Source organism: Rhinoderma darwinii, chromosome 3, assembly GCF_050947455.1.
Source record: "Rhinoderma darwinii isolate aRhiDar2 chromosome 3, aRhiDar2.hap1, whole genome shotgun sequence".
NCBI lineage: Eukaryota > Metazoa > Chordata > Amphibia > Anura > Rhinodermatidae > Rhinoderma > Rhinoderma darwinii.
Genome location: NC_134689.1, coordinates 15,349,098 through 15,369,538, shown reverse-complemented (window position 1 = coordinate 15,369,538; position 20,441 = coordinate 15,349,098). Strand labels below are relative to the sequence as shown.

The 20,441-nt window shown below is 45.0% G+C and overlaps 1 protein-coding gene across 3 annotated transcripts in view; it reads left to right on the top strand.

The window, feature by feature from the left end:
* Nucleotides 1–12,423, top strand: part of BPGM (bisphosphoglycerate mutase) — a 32,988-nt gene extending 20,565 nt beyond the window's left edge. For 2 of the 3 annotated variants that reach the window (XM_075856014.1, XM_075856015.1), the window contains exon 3: nt 10,773–12,423. In XM_075856014.1, coding sequence (XP_075712129.1) covers nt 10,773–10,951 — 179 coding nt within the window. In that variant the 3' untranslated portion in view covers nt 10,952–12,423. The remainder of the gene's footprint in view (nt 1–10,772) is intronic. The other variant, XM_075856013.1, reaches the window with a different exon arrangement.
* The last annotated feature ends 8,018 nt before the right edge of the window (nt 12,424–20,441 follow it).

Below are 20,441 nucleotides of genomic sequence, written 5' to 3'. Positions count from 1 at the left end.
CACCAATCCAAATAGACAAACTCCTGGTTCCAGTCTAACTGGAACTTCCAATACCCGGGATAACAGGTCAGTAACTTCAGTCCAGAAAACCTGAAGCAGAGGACATTCCCATATCATGTGATGAAAATCCGCAGGTTCATAAGGACACCTATGACAACTGGGGTTAGGCCGTCTACCCATTTTAAAAAGACTGACCGGGGTAAGATAGCTCTGGTGTATGATGTAGAGCTGTATAAGCTTGTTGTTAATAGCAGGAGAGACGAATCTATGTGACTCTAGTAGATCCAATCTAGAATCCTCATCTAGGGATGGGATCAAGGTCTGCCACCTGCCCATTGCTGGGAGATCCGCTTTATTTGCCTTCGCATGTATAAGGTAAGAATAGATAGATGAGATTAATCCTCCAGGTCCCTGTGATCTAATAATCCCAATCAAGGGATAGGTGGAAATAGGTGTTTCTCTTCCCCTATACTGGGTCAGTAGTGAATGGCGCAATTGTAAATACTTATAGAAAGCTCTTCTCGGAGCTTGATAGGTTTCCTCAACTTGAGTAAAGGACAGCATCACATTATTCACAAATAGATCTCCCACCGTATTTACCCCTAGTGTCGACCAAAATGTATCATCCTGTGAGGAGAGTAACTGATCTAGTGCCTCATTCTGCCATAGGGGTGTTTCCGCTATTATTTGGTCTTCTCCTGAGATCTTAAGTGCCGCCGACCAGACATTACGAGCCACCCTATGTATCGGTAAAGATTTCCTACTAAGGGGAAGTGAGGGTTCTAATACAGGCCAGAGTTTAGGAATATCTAAGTATTTTGCCAGACATAGTTCCAATCCTTCCGGTACTTCAGGTGACACCCAGGCAGCCATATACTTGAGCTGACCCGCCAGGTAGTATAAATATAAATCAGAGAGGGCCATTCCCCCTAGATCTCTGGGTCGTTGCAATTTTGCTAGCTGTAGCTTAGATCTAGAAGATCCCCATATGAATTTAATTAGTTGCGAGTCTATTTCTTGGAAAAATGCCCTTGGGATATATACAAATATGTGTTGCAGAATATAAAGACATTTAGGCTGAACCACCATTTTGATAAGATTGATACGTCCTGCTACGGAAAGAGGTAATCCTGACCAAATCTTAAATTTGTCTCGAAACATCGGTATTAGGGGAGCAACATTTGCCTGTATCATGTCAGCATCCAATCTCGTGATTTGAATTCCCAAATACTTAAAACTAGGAACCACCCTCAAACCCCCTACCAATGATCCCACCATACCATTTCTGCGCGGGGAAAAGTACATCAGACACGACTTGCCCCAGTTAATGGACAGTCCAGAAAAATCTCCAAACCTATCAATTATGGTCATTGCTTCATCTAGGGACTCATCAGGAGATGACATAAATAGCAACAGGTCGTCAGCATATAATGCCACTCGGTGTTCCGCAGAGTCTAGGGGTATACCCCGGTAAACCACATCCGATCTAAGTCGAATAGCTAAGGGTTCTACAGCGATTGCAAATAATAAAGGTGAAAGCGGACACCCCTGTCTGGTACCACGAGCCAAATCAAAGTATGGGGAGAGCTGTCCGTTTAAGAACACCGCTGCTCTGGGATGAAGATACAATAAGGAGACCCAATGACAGAACACAGGGCCAAATCCAAACCTCCGCAGAACTTGAAGTAGATATGGCCATTCAATAGAGTCAAAGGCCTTTGCTGCATCCAAAGATGCCAAGGCCCAGTCCGCACCCTGCCGCGATGCAATCTGAGAAACAATTTGGACTCTGCGTAGGTTGTCCGACGTACTTCTCCCCTGTATAAACCCGGCCTGATCAGGATGGATAATAGAGGGCATAATACCATTAAGTCTATTTGCCAATACCTTAGTTAAAATTTTATAATCTACGTTAAGTAATGCTATAGGCCGATAGGAAGAACAGTCCAAGGGATCTTTATCTGGTTTAAGTATCACCACTACTGTGGCTTCATAGAAGGAGTCGGGCAGGGACCCCGCTAACAAGGATTTATGGTAGGTCTGAAGGAGTTCTGGGAGTAACTGCTCTTGGTATTTCAAATAAACTTCTAAAGGTATTCCATCCGGTCCCGAGGCTTTCCCCTTAGACATATCAGTCACTGCCTCATTCAGCTCTTCTATCGTGATCATACTATCAAGTAGGAGACTCTGTTCATTAGTTATAGAGGGGCAGGGGACAGATTCACAATATACCTGCAACTCTTCTGCCGTTTCCGTAGTTCTAGAGACATATAAGTCTTTGTAAAAATCAGAAAATGCAGAAAGTATATCTGACGTAGCAGTGAGAATAGCCCCATCAGGGCTTCTAATTTTCAAGATAGCTGGGGAGGAAGTATTCTGATGGATGAGGTGTGCTAACAGGCTGCTGGATTGGTTTCCCTGTTCAAAATACTTCTGGTTTGCAAAGAACATTTTACGCTTGCTTTTTTCCGTCAAATACAGCAAATATTGTCTTCCCGCTTTTAACCATCTGACCCTATTGTTCTCCGATGGGTCCGAGACATAAGTGGCCTCTAGTACCTTGCAGAAGTTAGCTAGTTCCTGTTCCCTTTTAACCGATTCCTTTTTAATATAAGAAATGGAGGACTGGAGACAGCCCCTCAAATAGGCTTTTAATGCATCCCAGTAAGCTGAGTGATTTGTACCATTTCCGTTGCCCTGTGTGTAAATATGAATTTGATCGGGAATGCGATCCTGCTGGGTAAATTGAGTTAACCAAAATGGATGTATTTTCCTACAGATATGGCTCCTTCTCTGGGACGTGACCAATTTAACCATCATAGGGGAGTGGTCAGAAAACACCCGGGGTAAATGTTCTACAGATGAGAGCATCGAACATGCTCGTACATTACCGCAAATGTAGTCAATCCGGGACAATGCATTTCTCCCCGGGGTATAACAAGTATATTCTAGAACATCCGGCCACATATACCTCCATAAATCATGCCATCCCACCTCTTCCAGAAATAGCAATAAAGAAGGGGGTCTAGCTATACCGGGGGGATCTGTCCCCACATCCGGACGAAATCTGTCCAATGTAGGATTTGCTACAGTATTATAGTCTCCCATGCAGAGGACCGTAGCTTGGGGATACTCTGATGCAAATTTGGCTGCCTCATATAGTACCGCTAGGGATTGTGTCGGGGGAATATAAATACCCAGTATGACAAAAGGATGACTCTCTATCCAGGCATGTACAAAAATATATCTCCCATCTGGGTCTTTTTGCATAACTCCTGGCTCCCACCTTAGGGACTTGTGAATTAACAAGGAGACCCCCCTGGAATATGAGGAGTGCGTGGAGTGAGCTGACCATTGTATCCATGGCTTCCTCATAAATTTAATAGTGTCTGACATTAAGTGCGTTTCTTGCAAACATATTATTTGCGGGCCTCTTGCCCTGATCTGTGAGAAGATTTGATTGCGTTTACGTGGCTCTCCCAGTCCCCGCACATTCCAAGACATAACACTTAGAAACATCATGCACCGCTAAATGAACGATCCTTAAAATACAAAAGTAGAAGATTTAACAAAACAACAATAGTAGGAGGGTGAACTCAGTCGCCCTATCAAGAAAATCTTCCGAACTAGGGGAATATATCCCTTCTGAATCACGGGGGTAGCCTGTGTGAGACTGGAAACTCCACACAGACTATTACTCCAACTTCCCTCCTCCAGCGTCTCCAACCCACATAAGACAGGCATACAACCCGTCACATTAGAACCCGCAATAATATGGAGTATCTAGTCGCCTCAGATCGGTCTAGCAACCCATTCATGGACAATCCCAATCCAATATCAACAATATAAGCAAAAGTAAAATATAGTGGTTAGAGAGAGCATACATTCAATGAAAACGTATCAGATATGCATATATTATACCACAACGCAGCAACCTGGATCAACGTCAAGAGAAGAGGATAATAAAAGTTCCCGGAGCAGTCCTCAGCTCCACAAAAGTCCCAGAGTCTCCGTGTCCACGATTCTAGGTGTCGGATAGTAAAACCACAATCATGGTCTGGGGCCTAGGTTATTTCGGCTGTTCAGCCATTCGTCAGCCTCTCCCGGAGTATTGAAAAAGATAGATTTATCATGATGTACAACTCTGAGCCGTGCTGGGAAGACCATGGAGTATTGAATCTGAAGATCTCTCAACCGTCGTTTAATGCCGACAAATGTAGCTCGAGCTTTCTGGAGTGCTGCAGAGAAATCTGGAAAAATCGTGACCGTAGCGGCGTTGTGTGTGATCTGGCCTTTTTGGCGCGCAGCTCTCAAAATGGCGTCTCTATCTTTGCTGCTGAGTAAGCGAACCAACATAGGCCTAGGCATGGCCCCTGGCGGTGGTGGTCTGGCGGGAACGCGATGTGCTCGTTCAACCGCATAGGCCGCAGACAGTGTAGCATCAGGCAGCGTATCTTTGAGCCATTGCTCCATAAATGTCCCTGGATCTCTGCCTTCAGCACGCTCTGGCAGGCCCAGGATACGAACATTATTCCTGCGCATCCTATTCTCAAGATCATCCGATCTTTGCGCCCATGCTTCTGCAGCCCTTTCCAAGGCCCCGATTTGCCGTGCCACAGGAGCAGAATCATCCTCTATTTGCGAGATCCGAGTTTCGGTATCACGAACCCGGTCTCTTAGCTTCTGGAGATCCTGACGCATCAATCCAAGGTCCACCTTAACCTCATCTATTTTCCCAGTAAGAGAAGTAGTAGACTCACGTATAGCAGTCAGGAGCTGTGCTGTGACTTGTTTCAGTGATGGTTCCGGATCCTCATCTCCCTGAGGGTCCGCCTCGTCATGCTGCTGTCCAGGAGTAACGGCGCCATGATGGCTACTTGCTCTGGCGAACTCTTTAAGGCGGTCAGCGGCCGCCGAATTGCGTGTCTTGCTCATTTTGAGCTCTCCTCTACTGTGCCTGCGATTGCCCCACGTTCAAGAAGTTTTTGCGGGAAGTTTTACAGCAGGATTAATGCAGAAACACCGGAGCCGGGACGGAGCTCTCACAGCATGCGACTGCTCGCGGCGGAAGTCAGCCACGCCCCCCTCCGCTGAGATATTTAACGGTAAAGTTATCATCTTCATTACCGACTTCCGCCGGTGTTGGCATTACCCAAAATGTATCGTGCGGTTAAAATCCTAAATGTGTGTGAGCTTGGGAATGTCACATCGAGGTGACTTTAAATTACGTATTATTACAATCGGCCTCGGCGATACAAAATGGACCTGGTCTACGATTGTAACGCGATTTCATGTGGACACATTTCGGGAGTCGCTTGTTGCGCTCCACCGGAGACAGGTGTATGAGGATCATCATGTGCAGTGAGCAGAACATCTAAAGCTTTCTCATCGTTACCAGCGTGTTTGGGTCGTCCGGATCTTGCTGCGTCTGTAATTGAACCGGTTATTTGGAAACGATGAACGGTTCTTTTAACAGTTGACCATGAAATTGGATCACGGATAGGATAAGCGGCATTGAATAAAGAGGCTACTAGTCGATAGGATCTTCTTTTTTTTTTTTCTTCGCCATACCCTCTCATCATAAATAAAGTGATCCTTTCCGTTTCGGTCATTGTGATATGACAATAGAAAAGTACAAAAATGAAAATTACTCTCCGAAATTCACAAGCGACTACCGAAATGTGTCCACATGAAATCGTGTTACAATCGTAGACCAGGTCCATTTTTGTATCGCTGAGGCAGATTGTAGTAATACGTAATTTAAAGTCACCTTGCTGTGACATTCCTAAGCTCACACACGCGCGCGCCCACACACATTTAGGATTTCACCCGCACGCTACATTTTGGGTAATGCTAACACCAGGGGTAGCCGATAATGAAGATGATAACTTTAAACTTCAATACCTCAGCGGGAAAAAAAAATACTATCTCAAAATCGCGGCATTTGGTTTTTGTACTGAAAACAGCTTTCAAATGAGCCCCCACTCGACCCCCACCCCCCCCCCCCCGTGCCAGTTAAGATTTAGCCTCATTTGCCCACCCAACCACGCCCAAGGAGGTGGGGTGTTTTTTTGGTATTAAGGTAGATTTTATGACCCTGTTAAATCCCACCAAATTTCAACCCTCTATCTTGAGCCGTTAAAAAGTTTTGAGATACTGCTGCTTTGTATCCTGAATCCAGGTCCGCACGACTGACCGGTTCAGTAACAGCGGGTCCTGCATGTCTCTGACACGCAGGATCCACTTGTGATCGATCACATCTAAGGCTTCGTTCACACCTGCGTCAAAGCTTTCCTTCATTGATTCCAATGGTGACGGATCCGGTGCAAATGGTTTCCGTTTGTCACCGTTGTGTAAGGGTTCCGTCGTTTTGACGGAATCAATACCGTAGTCGACTGCGCTATTCATTCTGTCAAAACAATGGAATCCTTAAACAACGATGACAAACGGAAGCCATTTGCACCGGATCCGTCACCATTGAAATCAACGGTGATGCAAACGGAAACCTATGGTTTACGTTTGGGTTCCCCCGATGGAAGGTCCGACGGAACCCATGAACGGAGTCCCGACGCAGATGTGAACAAAGCCTAAGTTATGAACTTAGATGTGATCAGTAACCGCTCGATCCTGTGTCAGAGACACGCAAGACCCGCTGACACTGAACCCGTCAGTCCCGCGGACCTGACGGATACAGGTCTGCGCGCTAGATACAGCTGCTCTGTATACAGGATACAAAGCAGCTGTATCTCAAAAAGTTGAAATAATTTTTCATAAAATGTAATTACAAAGTTGCACCAATCACACCGATAGACATCCTGGTTGGATTACAATAACATTTTTTGGGGGGGGGGGGGGGTTGGGGTGGTGAAAGGTAACGGATCAGATATAATACTGTTGCGGTATAAGAAAATAGTTTGTCTTAACCGGAATAGTCCTGTATAAACATTTACATAAAACATTCTCCTCTCCTGGAAAAGACTGCTGTAGCAAAATAAATGTTGTGTCCCGTTGGCTTGGTAACCATGATGCAGAATACAGCTGTACACGGCAAGGCCGCGACCAAAAACCGAACTCCACCTCTAAGTGAACTGTTGAGTAACTTTGAAAACACTAATAATGATTTTGAGTCCATTCCTGGCATTTTCTCCATTAACATCCCGGAGCTGCATTCAGAATTCTGCTGGTTGCCATTGGAAACAGACACCAGTTTGGATGCCGGCCACTGTGTAAGCTCTGAGTAACTTTTCACTGAGTTACCGCTATTCATTGCTCCATGGTTATGGGAAACCATCAGAATTCTGAATTTGTTTTGGATGTGAATGGAGAAGAAAACATTGAATTCAGTACAAGATCAGTAAAGCAAAATATTTACTATAGGTTACCAATGTTTTATGTATATCGAGGACTGCTCCAGGCCAAATATATACTGTATTATGCCTAGTGCTCGTCCGGAGGGGGCGGAGCGTGACACATAGATTCAAAGAACATTTAGGCCCTGTTCACACGGTTTTCTGTTTTTTTTTGTTTTTGTTTTTTTGCAGGCAGAAAAATCTGCATCAGCGGATTTTGACCTGCCTGCAGATTTTTGCGGCATTTTTCAACCCGCGGCCATTGAGCACGGCGGGCCAAAAGCGCTTTCTCTGTCTCCCATTGATTTCAATGGATGGACGGAGGCAGAACCGTGGCAAAAAAGAGCAAGGCACTTAAAAACCGCTACGGAAAAAGAACGCCTCTGCCTCCCATTGAAATCAATGGGGGATTGTTTCGGGCGTTTTTTGACGCTGATTCAGACACGGTTTCTGCATCAAAATTGGTGTAAAAAAACAAACTGTGTGAACTGGGCCTAAAGAGAATCCCTGTGTCGTGCTCCGCCTCCTCAGGCCCTGCATTAGCCATAATACATACAATGTATAATTTTTTTAATTGAATGTTCCTTTAAGTAATACAAAGCAATGTATAAACCTGACACCAGGGCCGGTAAAATCTGGCATTAAAAGGAAATAATTTTCTATTAAAGGTGAAAACTCTTCCTCAAGGCATAATTATACCTTACACTGAGCCAGTCTTCATGCATGGAAAACTTTAGAGAAAATAATTGTTTTGCCTATTAAAGAACCACTCCACCTGGAATTCCTTATGACATTGCACAAGTTCTACCGGGGTAAGGATCCCGAGGGCACAAAGGGAATGTCAACCCTCGATGATACACATTCTGTGCTGATTGATTTCTTATACTTTTAGTGGTAGCACCGCTGATTCACTGATACAGAGCTACAAATCCCCTTCAAAAGTTAAATTATAATTTTCTGTCTTCAGTCACCACTAGAGGGAGCTCCTGAGCTTACTGCATGGGGGTATAAGCTGATTTATTTTATTTTTTTTGGTCATTGGATCCTGCTGGTTGTGGGATCCGACAACAAATTAATACAGGGGTGGACAAAATACTGTAAACCTTAGAAGCCCTCCGGGACCTACCCCATAACAAAAACTTCCATAGAAGTCTGTAAAATAGAACTCAAAAAGTTAGGTGCCAGCAGCAGATTTCGAGGCAGGTTGGCCACCAGGCTCTTCTGATGTGCCCAAACTTGAGTTATCAGATTTTGGGGGTCATTGGATTGAACAGAGGATTTTTCCTGGTGATCCTTTTTGGTCATTTTTGTGATAAGCGGTGACAACGATCTGGCAGCCACTTATCTCCTCCAGCTGTACTGAAATAACGTTTTGCAAGTGAAGAAAAGTTTCCCCATTTTGACTCTGTAGAAAAGTATTTCAGCCATCAAATTGTTAAAAAGTTGTTTTCCATAACCTGTAGGACTGCCCTCGGAGATCCCATAAGGGCCATCACTCAGCTTCCCAAGACTCCTGAAGAGCAAATTTGCTAAGTTTTATGCTCGATCACACCCCCCTTCTCAAATACCCATGTAATATCAGGAGAGCGGGGTGTTCATCCCTTCGGAGCTGGAAATGCAGGTGTATAGGTGATCACCCAACTTTCCCGAGAACCAGATATAACTAAGAACTGGCTGACTGAGCGATCGTTCCCGAGGTGGACATTAATTTTTGAGGATTATTATTGACTTCTATATGAAATTGACACAGGAAAGCCTGTTCCTGCCTTGTTGGGACTCTTCAGTGCAGATTTTTTATTTTACTTTTATATGTCAAGTAAAATATTTGTGTTTTATTTGACAGAACGTTTTGTGCTTTGGTTTCTGCTCTGGGTTTTTTGCTTTTATGTTGAGTTTTCTTATGCTGATGGCCGTCTGCAGCTGTGACGTCACCTTCTGTAGTGCCAACAGGAAGGACTGCAGAGCGCCCCTTTATCCTGTTTTTGTAGGAAGACGTATTGTTGCGCAGCGCATCCCAGAATCCTTATTCCCCTGCCGTACCGAGCCCGGACCGACGCTACAAAGAAATTCTCCGGGCTCGGAGGAAAAGCCGGTGACATTGACCTGACAATTCCTGAGTTCATCGCTGCCAACTGTAGATAAAGAACATTTCCTCTGGCCGTCATTACTATTCAGTCATATCTATGTTACATCTTATTTTGGGAAAGCTGGGTGACCACCCGTACACCGGCATTTACAGCTCCCAAGGGGTTAACACCCAGCTTTCCTGAATTTCACATCTGTCCTTGACAAGACGTTGTGATCGCCGCACCTTATTAGCGGTTCGCCGGCTTCAGGAGTATGTGGGAAAGCTGGGTGACTATCAAGGTTGTCACTCAGCAATACGGGGGGAAGAAATGTATCACTGGGCATAGGGATGGCATCACTGGGCAGACTTGTTGTCCAGGAATCTAGGAAAGCTGGGTGATGGCTAATATGGTCACTTTTACATACACCGGGGTTGTCATTGTCAGGACAGAGTTTGCTACAATGTATTAGTGCAGGTATAATGTATCAGCTTGGAGTGAGGAGTGTTCGGTTAAGGCCCCATGCACAGGACCGTAACTTTTATGCGCGATTACGGATCCGTAATTGCGGATAAAATATTTACTCTTTTCTATCGGCCACAGACACCTTCCCGTATATTTCCGGGCCGTAGAAATGAGTCGCAATATATATATATACAGTATAATGTGACTTCTATCACAGTAAATATAAATTCTTGGCTCATCCTCTACTGTCAAGTTGTTAAAAATTCTATTTAGCTGTTTCTTATCTTTTATTTGATTTTGGAAAATCTGGATGACTACCAATATGGCCGCTACTACTGTCTACTTAGGCAACAACTCCACTTCCGTTTTCTTGTTTCTTCAAAAATATTCTGCCACTTGGACGAGCTGGGTGACCGAGGGTTCGTAAGTCTGGCAAAGTACCAGTTGTGAGGACGTTGGATAAGTGCAGCGATGTGGCGGTGTTTCCTTTTGCGCGCACTTTGTAGACGGATTTGTGAGATCCAAGACCCTTGTGTGACCTTCCTCCTTGTGTTACAGGACGAGCTAGAAAAGTTCAAGGTGTAACTAAATATCCACCCCATCCCCACACGAGTGACCTTTATTTATCTATATCTATCCATTACCTCATGATCACATCTATCTATATATCTCATATCTATCACCTCATGAATCTATCCCTATATCGATCGATCGATCTCTATATCTATATCGATCTCTATATCTATCTGTAGATCCATCCTCCCCTTCAATTTTCCTGCAGTGCCTCAACAGGAGAAATGAAGTATTACACAGTTTTCGTTAAAATCAACATGTGCGCCAATCTTAATTCTGCATCGTAGCTGTATTGTCTAATTTTTGTCATGTCTTGCAGGGATCTCTGATGACGACATAATAAATATTTCGCTTCCCACTGGGGTTCCTGTGCTGCTTGAACTGGACGAGAATCTACGCGCTGTCAAGCCTCACGAATTTTTGGGCGACCAACAAGCTATTCGGGCTGCTATAAAGAAAGTCGAAGATCAAGGCAAAGTTAAACCTGTTGATAATTAAGATGCTTCCGGATGTTTCTACTCCTCATTGGAGGATGTCCAGTGGTGCTTCACAATAAATAGCTCCTTATTTGTAGCAAGCTATGTAAATAGATATCCTCTCGTTGGCACATAAATGTTGTATGAATTTTTTTCTACGTATATATTTGCAAATAATGTGTAGTGAGAATTCCCGTAAATGTGTTAGCAGGCACTTAAATAACAAGTTGACTTTTGCACCTTAATTATTACAACTTTTTTTTTTTTCCTACATGAAAATTTATAATGCAAATTTGTGTAAAATTGTATTTTTATTTTTTTTTCTTGTAAAATTTTTTGAGTGATATTTTAATTTCTTTTCTGTTTTTGGTATTTTTAAGCATATAAATGATCAAAAATAATACAAACTGACATTTATTTCTTTCTTTTTGAAAAACAATCTATTAAACCATGGTTGTTTTTTATTCATCGAACCCCGATCCCCAAAATGTAACCAATTTTTTTTTTTTTTTTTTTTTTTTGTAGCATTTATTCCTATCCTGTAAGTTTGGGTCTAGCCGCCTCCTTTTAATTTGCATGTATTAGGCCTCATGAACACGACCGTAGCCATGTGCACGGCCGTGATTTTCAGGTAGGCCGGGGGCGGAGTGTCACCTGCAAATCGTGAGCCGTGCACATGGCCGCGGCCATTATTTGCTATGAGCCTGGACCGCAGAACACGGCCGTAATAAGACATGCCTGTTCTTTCTGCGGTCCGGGCTCTTGGGCCATGCACGGACCGTGGAAAACACGGTCGTGTGCATGGCCCCATAGGAATTTTCGGGGGAATTGCGGCCGCAAAAGCATGTTCGTGTGCATGTGGCCTTAATGCTATCATTAATGATGGGTTTGCCTGCCATTTAGCGAGAACATCATTTTAATTGAATTTTTTTTAATGTTTTTTTTTTTAGATTTTTTTTTTTCTCTCTTATACATCCTCTAAACTCTTTGTTTTTATCCTTCAGTATTCTAATGGTGCAAGTTTTTTATTGTCCTAATTTAAAAATGTATATATTAATAAATTTGACTGTGTTGTAAGCAACACAAATTATTATTATTTTTTTTTTCTTTTCTTTATAATTATGGATGGGATTTTATTTCTTAATCCTTAATGCTTCCCCCCCCCCCCCCCCCCCCAGACAAATCCTTAATAACAGCACCAACCTCTTTCGCTTTCCTGCTTTAAACCTAATGTGGAAGGTGGCCTTTTAAATGGGCATAAAGATTAACCCCTAATGTAGCAATCTATAAGAAAGTATTTTAGGGTTCCCTTATTTTAAGGTTTAGGATTGTATTTATTAAGGATTTTAAGGGTGTATTGAACAGATTAGTTGACTAATCCTAAATGTGTAGACATTTTTGTTTTGTGTATATTTTTTTTCTAAGCGTTTTTAATTTTATGTAGACTTTTTATTTGTTTGCTTATCTTGTTTTGGAATTTGCAGATAAAGGTTTATTTTTCCTGTTTCCTGATTGTGTAATAAAAGTGCAAAACTACTGTATATAAAGTTTATTGACTTCGTGGTTTTTAAAGTGATATTCCGGGCAGTTGTCATGACCCGCCCGGGATCCTAGGATCGGAATCTTCCTATCCACTTCTTGGCCACGCACCAAATGTGTAATAAACTTGGTGCACTGCATATTCCGTGTTTTGGGGATAATTTGCTTAGTAAATCTCCCCCAGTGTATACTGCTGCACAATGAAATAAGTCTTCATTCACCATTCATAGTATGTGGAGACCCAACTGGTGTAAGGGAGCAATGCACCCTGGGAAAAAGTATTAAAAATAGCTCTCCTCCCGAAGACAGAAAATTATTTCTCTAGTGCCACCTATAGGTGGCTACGTTGTAAGTCAACCCCTGAAACATAGCCTCTCACATACAACCAGATCCCTACTCTGTACTGATGAGGAGCAACAACTCCAAACAGTGCTGCCTACAGATGGATATCTCTGGTATGGCTGATCACCTGAGTCATGTTTCAAGGACTTTACTCACAGGGTAGCCGCCTATAGGTGGCACTAGAGTGTTTTTTGTTTTTTCCTTCTGGATGAGAGCGGTTTTGTACACGATTCTATTCTAAGGCCTCATTCAGACTGCTGTACTGTGGCTGCAAGTTATGGGCCGCCTGTGGCTCAAGTGAGCTGAACTTGGATCTCCAAAGGGTCTGTATTGAGTCGTTTTTATGGAGGTCTGGACTGTCCATGATGAAATAGTCTATGAATTAACCTGCAAGAGTCAAGGACGGATATACACCCCCCCCCCCCCTTAGGCACTCCCTGGTAGTTTTCAAAATTGGAGAAGGTTTTTTTGTAATCGAAACCAGCGATCTTTTTGATTTGCTTTGGGCTTCTCCACTTTTCCCCTTGCATCGGTTTTGATCTCTCCGACAGAGTCCTTCAAACACTTCATAAGGCAATAAATAGTTTGCGAAACACTGCATGGAAAAAAATACTGGAAACCTCAATAAATCCCAGTGTGAACAGATCCTTAGCTGTTTTTAGCTACTCTTACTTTAGTAGTGAACGAGTCTAAGGCTGGGTTCACACACCCTATTTACGGACGTAATTCGGGCGTTTTAGCCTCGAATTACGTCCGAAAATACGGCTCCAAAGCGTCGGCAAACATCTGCCCATTCATTTGAATGGGTTTTACGATGTTCTGCGCCGACGGTCATTTTTTTTACGCCCCGCTGTCAAAAGATGGAGCGGAAAAAAGACGCCCGCTTCAAAGAAGTGCCTGTCACTTCTTCAGACGTAATTGGAGCCGTTTTCCATTGACTCCATGGAAAAACAGCTCCAATTACGTCCGTAATGGACGCAGCGAAAAACTCCTGCACATGCCATTACGTCTGAAATTCCGGAGCGGTTTTCTCCTGAAAACAGCTCCGTAATTTCAGCCGTAACGGAGGCTGCCGTGTGAACATACCCTCAGGGGTATGTCTATCTATTAAGTATAAAGGCTGAAGCTTCAGTCATTTTGACCAATCACAGCAAAGAAGTGAACGGGAGGTCAGATGACCGGCCAATCAACTGTCAGCCCGTGGAGGAATTATGTATTCAAAAAGTCCAAAACCCCTAATGAATAATAATGAGCGGCCGTTTTGATAAAGATAAAATTCACAATAACCACGTAGTGAAGGACAGAGTTATGATATTGTTCTAACATAGAAAAAGAGCATCTCAGTGGCAGATCGTCTTTAAAGTGTACCGCCACTTGTGATCTCCTGACCTGGCACACTGGGTGCTACAGTTATTGTGGCAACCACACGATGCCCGGAGAGTATTGTGCACCGGTCCTATTAATTAGGATATCACCCAGCATGCAGTAGCGTTTTTATTTGCCCGATGTCAGGTGGGAGATGAATGGTTTGGTCCTTTTGGATTCTGTTCTAGTCCTCACTAGGAATGTGTTGTGGTCATTGTCCCTTCTTAAAGTAGTTGTATGGGTTTAGTAAAACATGACTGTTTTCATTCAGAAACAGCGCCACTATGCCTTTTGGCTGTGTCTGGTATTGCAGCTCAGCCGCATTCAAGTACATGGGACTGAGCTGCAATACCAGACAATCTATAGACAAAAGGGGCGCTGTTCTGCATGAAAACGTCCATGAAAGTAAGTGCTCCTCTTTTATCTGGTCCAAACTTTTATTTGACCCGCGGACCATCCTCTGGGTGTGGTGTCATGGACTCCAGGAAGATAAATTGCATGATGACCATAAAAGGTAATTATAATTTTTTTTGGTCCAGGTTACCGCCTGTTCTTCGCAAGACATATAGGAATATAAGACAAATCCCCACGCTGCTGTACGGATGTACCGTTATTTACTAGATTTCAGATATATAGCCATGAACAGTAGACTGTTGTATCCACAGTAACCACTAGAGGCCACCGGTGTTCTGCTAAAACAGTATACTTTTTATTTTATTAAATTTTTAAAATTTATTTAAATTAATCTAAACTAGATAATTTTGACACAAAATATTTGGACAGGCCATAAATGTCTAATCGGTGTGAGGTGCCACTTCTTGGGTCTACATCTGTCTATAGATCGGGGACTCTGTTGTTTTTGTAATTCCCCAGTACTTCAATGCAGGCACCTTTCTACATGCAGCTGCTGCCGGCCACCTGAACTTGCCCAATAGGGGTCAGAGAACACCCGTTCTTATTAACGGTGCAGGGGGTCCCATAGTTGTGACTCCAACCTATTAGTCATTTTTGGCATAGAAGTGCCCTAATTGTTAGAATACCCCTTTTAAAGTAGTATTAGGAGCTAAAGTTGTTGTCTAGTTTAGAAAACATCTTCTCATGTATCCTGTGAGGGAATCATAAGTTAATAAATGGGAGGTTTTTTGTTCAGGATCCTCATCTCTTGGCGAGAGTAGAGAAGGCTTATCAAGAGCGTCTCTTGTTTTGGAGGACCTGACCTGTCCTGTCAACCCATTGATTACTGCTGATCGCTGAGGATCCCAGTAGGGGGTCAATTTGTGAACATATTGCCAAGAGACCCTTCTAAGGCTTTGTTCTGCGTCAGGGCTCCGTTGTCAAAACGACGGAAAGCATTGACACCGGATCCGACACCATTGAAATCATGGTTTCCGTTTGTGTCAGTCAGGGCTCCGTTCCAACGGAAAGCTCCGAAGGAAGTTGGGAACGGAGACCTGACGCAGATGTGAACGAAGCCTTAGAAGGGTCCCTTGGCAATTAACAAGTAAGGATGGTCCAAAGAAGATGGAAGAGATTCAAGCAACTCTAAGGGTATGTTCACACGGCTTGGCAAAATACGTCTTTCAGGCGAAAACCGCTCCTGATTTTCAGACGTTTTTGTAGCAACTCGCGTTTTTCGCGGCGTATATTACGGACGTTATTGGAGCTTTTTTTCAATGTAGTCAATGAAAAACGGCTCCAAAAACGGCCCAAAAAGTGACATGCACTTCTTTCTCGCGGGCATCTTTTTACGTGCCGTCTTTTGACAGCGACGCGTAAAATAACACCTCGTGGGAACAGAACACCATAAAACCCATTGAAAGCAAGGGGCAGATGTTTGTAGGCGTAATGGAGCCGTTTTTTTCAGGCATAATTTGAGGCGTAAAACGCACAAATTATGTCTGAAAACAGTGCGTGTGTACATACCCTTACTCTAGAGCAGGGGTACTGAACTGTTTTTAGTGAAGGTCCATTTACCGGTGTTCGCCATCAGGTGAAGGTCTGTGCTGAACTGCAACATTAAGGCTATATTCATACGGGTCGGATTTGCCAAGGCAGTTCCGACCCGTGGATCTGCAGCAAAAATCTGACTTATCTGCCACAATTCCCCTTATAGATAGTGCCACACCATGCCCCCTGTAGACCATGCCATACAATGCCCCTTGTAGATAGTGCTACCCCCTGCAGTAGATTGTCACACCCCCCTGTAGGTAGTGCCACACACACCCCTGTAGGTAGTGCCACAACCCCTCCCACCAGTAGATAGTATCACACACCCCTGTGGATAGTGCCGTACTCCCCCCCCCCCCCTTGTAGATAGTGCCCCCCCCCTTGTTCCTGTGTTCAATGGAGCTTCGCAGCCTCCTCAACCTTGTTAGACCTGCAACCTATGAGACGCCGAGATGGGACCCTTTGCATGATGCAGTGGCATCATCGGGCCGGCCTCCACAGGGATCCTGTCCCAGCGTCTTATAGGCTGTAGCCTAGTGAATGGATAAGTAGGGAGGCGATAGCTCCCTGCCCTGCTATAGTATTCAATTGCATCCGTGTCTTGAGGACGCAAATACAGTTGAATTTGGCCGTCGCCCGGGGATTCACCCGGCGATGCTACTGGCGTCCAAGGTCCGGGTTCAGAACGTGGTCTGCTAGTTGATGCAGGGGCGGACATACCGCATGTGCAGCCGGTGCAGCTGCACAAGGGCCCCGCGTGGGAATGGGGCCCGTTCCTCTGCTGGCCGACTCAGTTCTCAGCTGCGCGATGCTGAGGACTGAGACAGAGGCCCGTGGACCACTGGCGTAGCTATAGGGGTCGCAGCGGTCGCAATTGCGACCGGGCCCCGAAGCCAGGGGGGCCCACGGCCCCCCGCACCACATCAATAAAAAGTTACTATAGTAACTCGGGCCGCGGGCCCCTGTTACTATAGTAACATACTTTACTTACCTTCCTGGTTCCGGATCGCAGCGGAGGTCCTGACGTCAGGCGCTGTGCGCAGCGCATGACGTCACAGCGCTATGCCGCCGCGCACAGCATCGAGACTACAGAACTCCCGCCGCGGCCGAAGAGGAAGGTAAGATAGCCCTGACTGGCGGGGTCCGACTCCTGGGACCCGCCAATCAGCTGTTTTGAAGGGGCCGCAGCACTCGTACGAGAGCTGCTCCCCTTCATTCCTGTCACTTCATTCCGGTCACACTGTGAATCGGTTTCGGCGATTCACAGTGTGGGCGAGTAGTGAAATGAAGGGGAAGCAGCTCTCGTACGAGTGCTGCGGCCCCTTCAAAACAGCTGATTTGCGGGTCCCGGGCGACACATCAGCTATTGATGGCCTATCCTGAGGATAGGCCATCAATGTTTAGGGACTGCACAACCCCTAAGCCTACGATGTAGCAGGCTTAGGGGGCCCATGAGACAGGATCACAGATTGTGTGATCCTGTCTGCTGGGCCCTGTATCTAAGCCAATCACATGGTAGGCTTAGATACATGGCCCATGCGTGATCCTGTCTGCTGGGCCCTGTATCTAAGCCTACCACACTGTAGGTTTAGATACAGGGCCCCAGCACACAGTAATCTTATACTGTATAAGATTACTGTCTGCTGGACCCTGTATCTAAGCCTACCTTGTGGTAGGCTTAGATACAGGGTCCCACAGACAGTATCACACATGGGCCCTGTATCTAAGCCTTAGGGTATGTGCACAGACACTAATTACGTCCGTAAGTGACGGATGTATTTCGGCCGCAAGTACCGGACCGAACACACTGCAGGGAGCCGGGCTCCTAGCGTCGTACTTATGTACGACGCTAGGAGTCCCTGCCTCGCTGTGGGACAACTGTCCTGTACTGTAATCATGTTTTCAGTACCGGACAGTTGTCCGGCAGCGAGGCAGGGACTCCTAGCGTCGTACATAACTATGATGCTAGGAGCCCGGCTCCCTGCAGTGTGTTCGGTCCGGTACTTGCGGCCGAAATACGTCCGTCAATTCCGGACGTAATTAGTGTGTGTGCACATACCCTAACACATGTGTTACTAATCATTTTTTGTGTGTTTTCTTACAGGTTCGGTCGTTGGACTACGTCGGATTCCAGGACTACTTCGATGACAGCTTTTTTTTTTATTAATAAAATGGTTAATGAGGGTTGTGTTTTTTTTTTTTATTTCAATAAAATATTTTTTCTATGTCTTTGTGGTTTTTTTTAAACTATATTACTACCGCCTTAGTAATGGCCGCCGGCTGATTGACAGCATCCATTGCTAAGGCAGGGCTTAGTGTTAGCCGGTGCAGAGGCTAACACTAACCCCCTTTATTACCCCGGTACCCACCGCCACCAGGGGTGCTGGGAAGAGCCGGGTACGATCCAGTACCTGACCATCTGTAGTGATGGTCGGCCACTGGGGTGGCCGCAGGCTGGTATTATCAGGAGGGGAAAGGCCAGATACAGTGGCCCTTCCTACCCTGGTGATGCTAGGCTGCTGCTGCTTTATTGTATCTGGCTGGTTATGAAAATGGGGGGGACGCCACGTCATTTAAAAAATAATTGGAAAGAACGATGTCGGGTCCCCCCCAATTTTCATAACCAGCCAGATACAACACAGCAGCAGCAGGCAGCATTACAAGGGTGGGAAGGGCCACTGTTTTTGGCCTTCCCCAGCCTAATACTACCAGCCTGCGGCCACCCCGGTGCCTGCCCGTCACTACAGCTGGTCGGGTACTGGTTTGTACCCGGCTCTTCCCAGTACCCCTGGTGGCGGTGGGTACCGGGGTAATAATGGGGGTTAGTGTAGACTCTGCACCGGCTAACATTAAGCCTCGCCTTAGTAATGGAGGTTGTCAATCAGCCAGCGGCCATTACTAAGGCGGTGATAATAAAGTTTAAAAAGATACAAGCACATAGAAATTTTTTTTATTGAAATAAAAACACAACCCTCATTAACCATTTTATTGAGAATAAAAAAAACGCCGTCATTGAAGTCCTCGTATCCGAAGTCCAACAACCGAACCTGTAAAAAAAACACAAACACACAAAAATAATCAGTAACACATAAAGAAGCAAAATTATTATTCTTACCTTTCCTGGGTCCAGCGCTGGAGCCGCAATGTCAGCGAGCTGGGCCCTGTATCTAATCCTATCATGTGTGATACAGTCTGCTGAGCTGTGTATCTAATCCAATCATGTATGATACTGTGCTGGGCCCTATATCTAATCCGATCATGTGTGATACTGTCTGCTGAGCCACTGTATCTAATCCTATCATGTGTGATACTGTCTGCTGAGCCACTGTATCTAATCCTATAATGTGTGGTACTGTCTGCTGAGCCACTGTATCTAATCCTATCATGTGTGATACTGTCTGCTGAGCCACTGTATCTAATCCTATCATGTGTGGTACTGTCTGCTGAGCCACTGTATCTAATCCTATCATGTGTGGTACTGTCTGCTGAGCCACTGTATCTAATCCTATCATGTGTGATACTGTCTGCTGGGCCACTGTATCTAATCCTATCATGTGTGATACTGTCTGCTGAGCTGTGTATCTAATCCTATCATGTGTGATACTGCCTTCTGAGCCACTGTATCTAATCCTATCATGTGTGATACTGTCTGCTCAGCCACTGTATCTAATCCTATCCATAGTTTATAGGGTCGTAGTGCTATAGATATGCTATGCTGTCTCCTATACACACACTTTTTTTTGGGGCGGACACATATGTATTGGGGCTATTTCCCGGACATTTTAAGCCCTGAGGGTATGTTCACACGGCAGCGTCTGTTACGGCTGAAATTACTGTGCTGTTTTCAGGAGAAAACAGCACCGTAATTTCAGCCGTAATGGCATGTGCAGGCGTCTTTTGCTGCGTCCACTACGGAAGTAATTGAAGCTGGTTTTCCATGGAGTCCATGGAAAACGGCTCCATTTACATCTGAAGAAGTGACAGGCAGTTTTTTACGCGCCGCCTTTCGACAGCGGCGCGTAAAAAAAAATGACCATCGGCACAGAACATCGTAAGACCCATTCAAATGAATGGGCAGATGTTTTCCGACGCTTTTGAGCCGCATTTTCGGATGTAATTCAATGCTAAAACGCCCAAATTACGTCCGTAAATAGTGTGTGTGTGAACCCAGCCTTAGTGACGCCCCGGCTGCTAGTGCTGCATTGTTGGGTCACTTAGGAGACCCAGCGATGCAGCTGAAAGCGGACCGTCGGCCATGAGAAGTTTGCGGGGTGGGGGGGGGGGGGGCCCTGGCACATTATCTGCACAGGGGCCTTTTG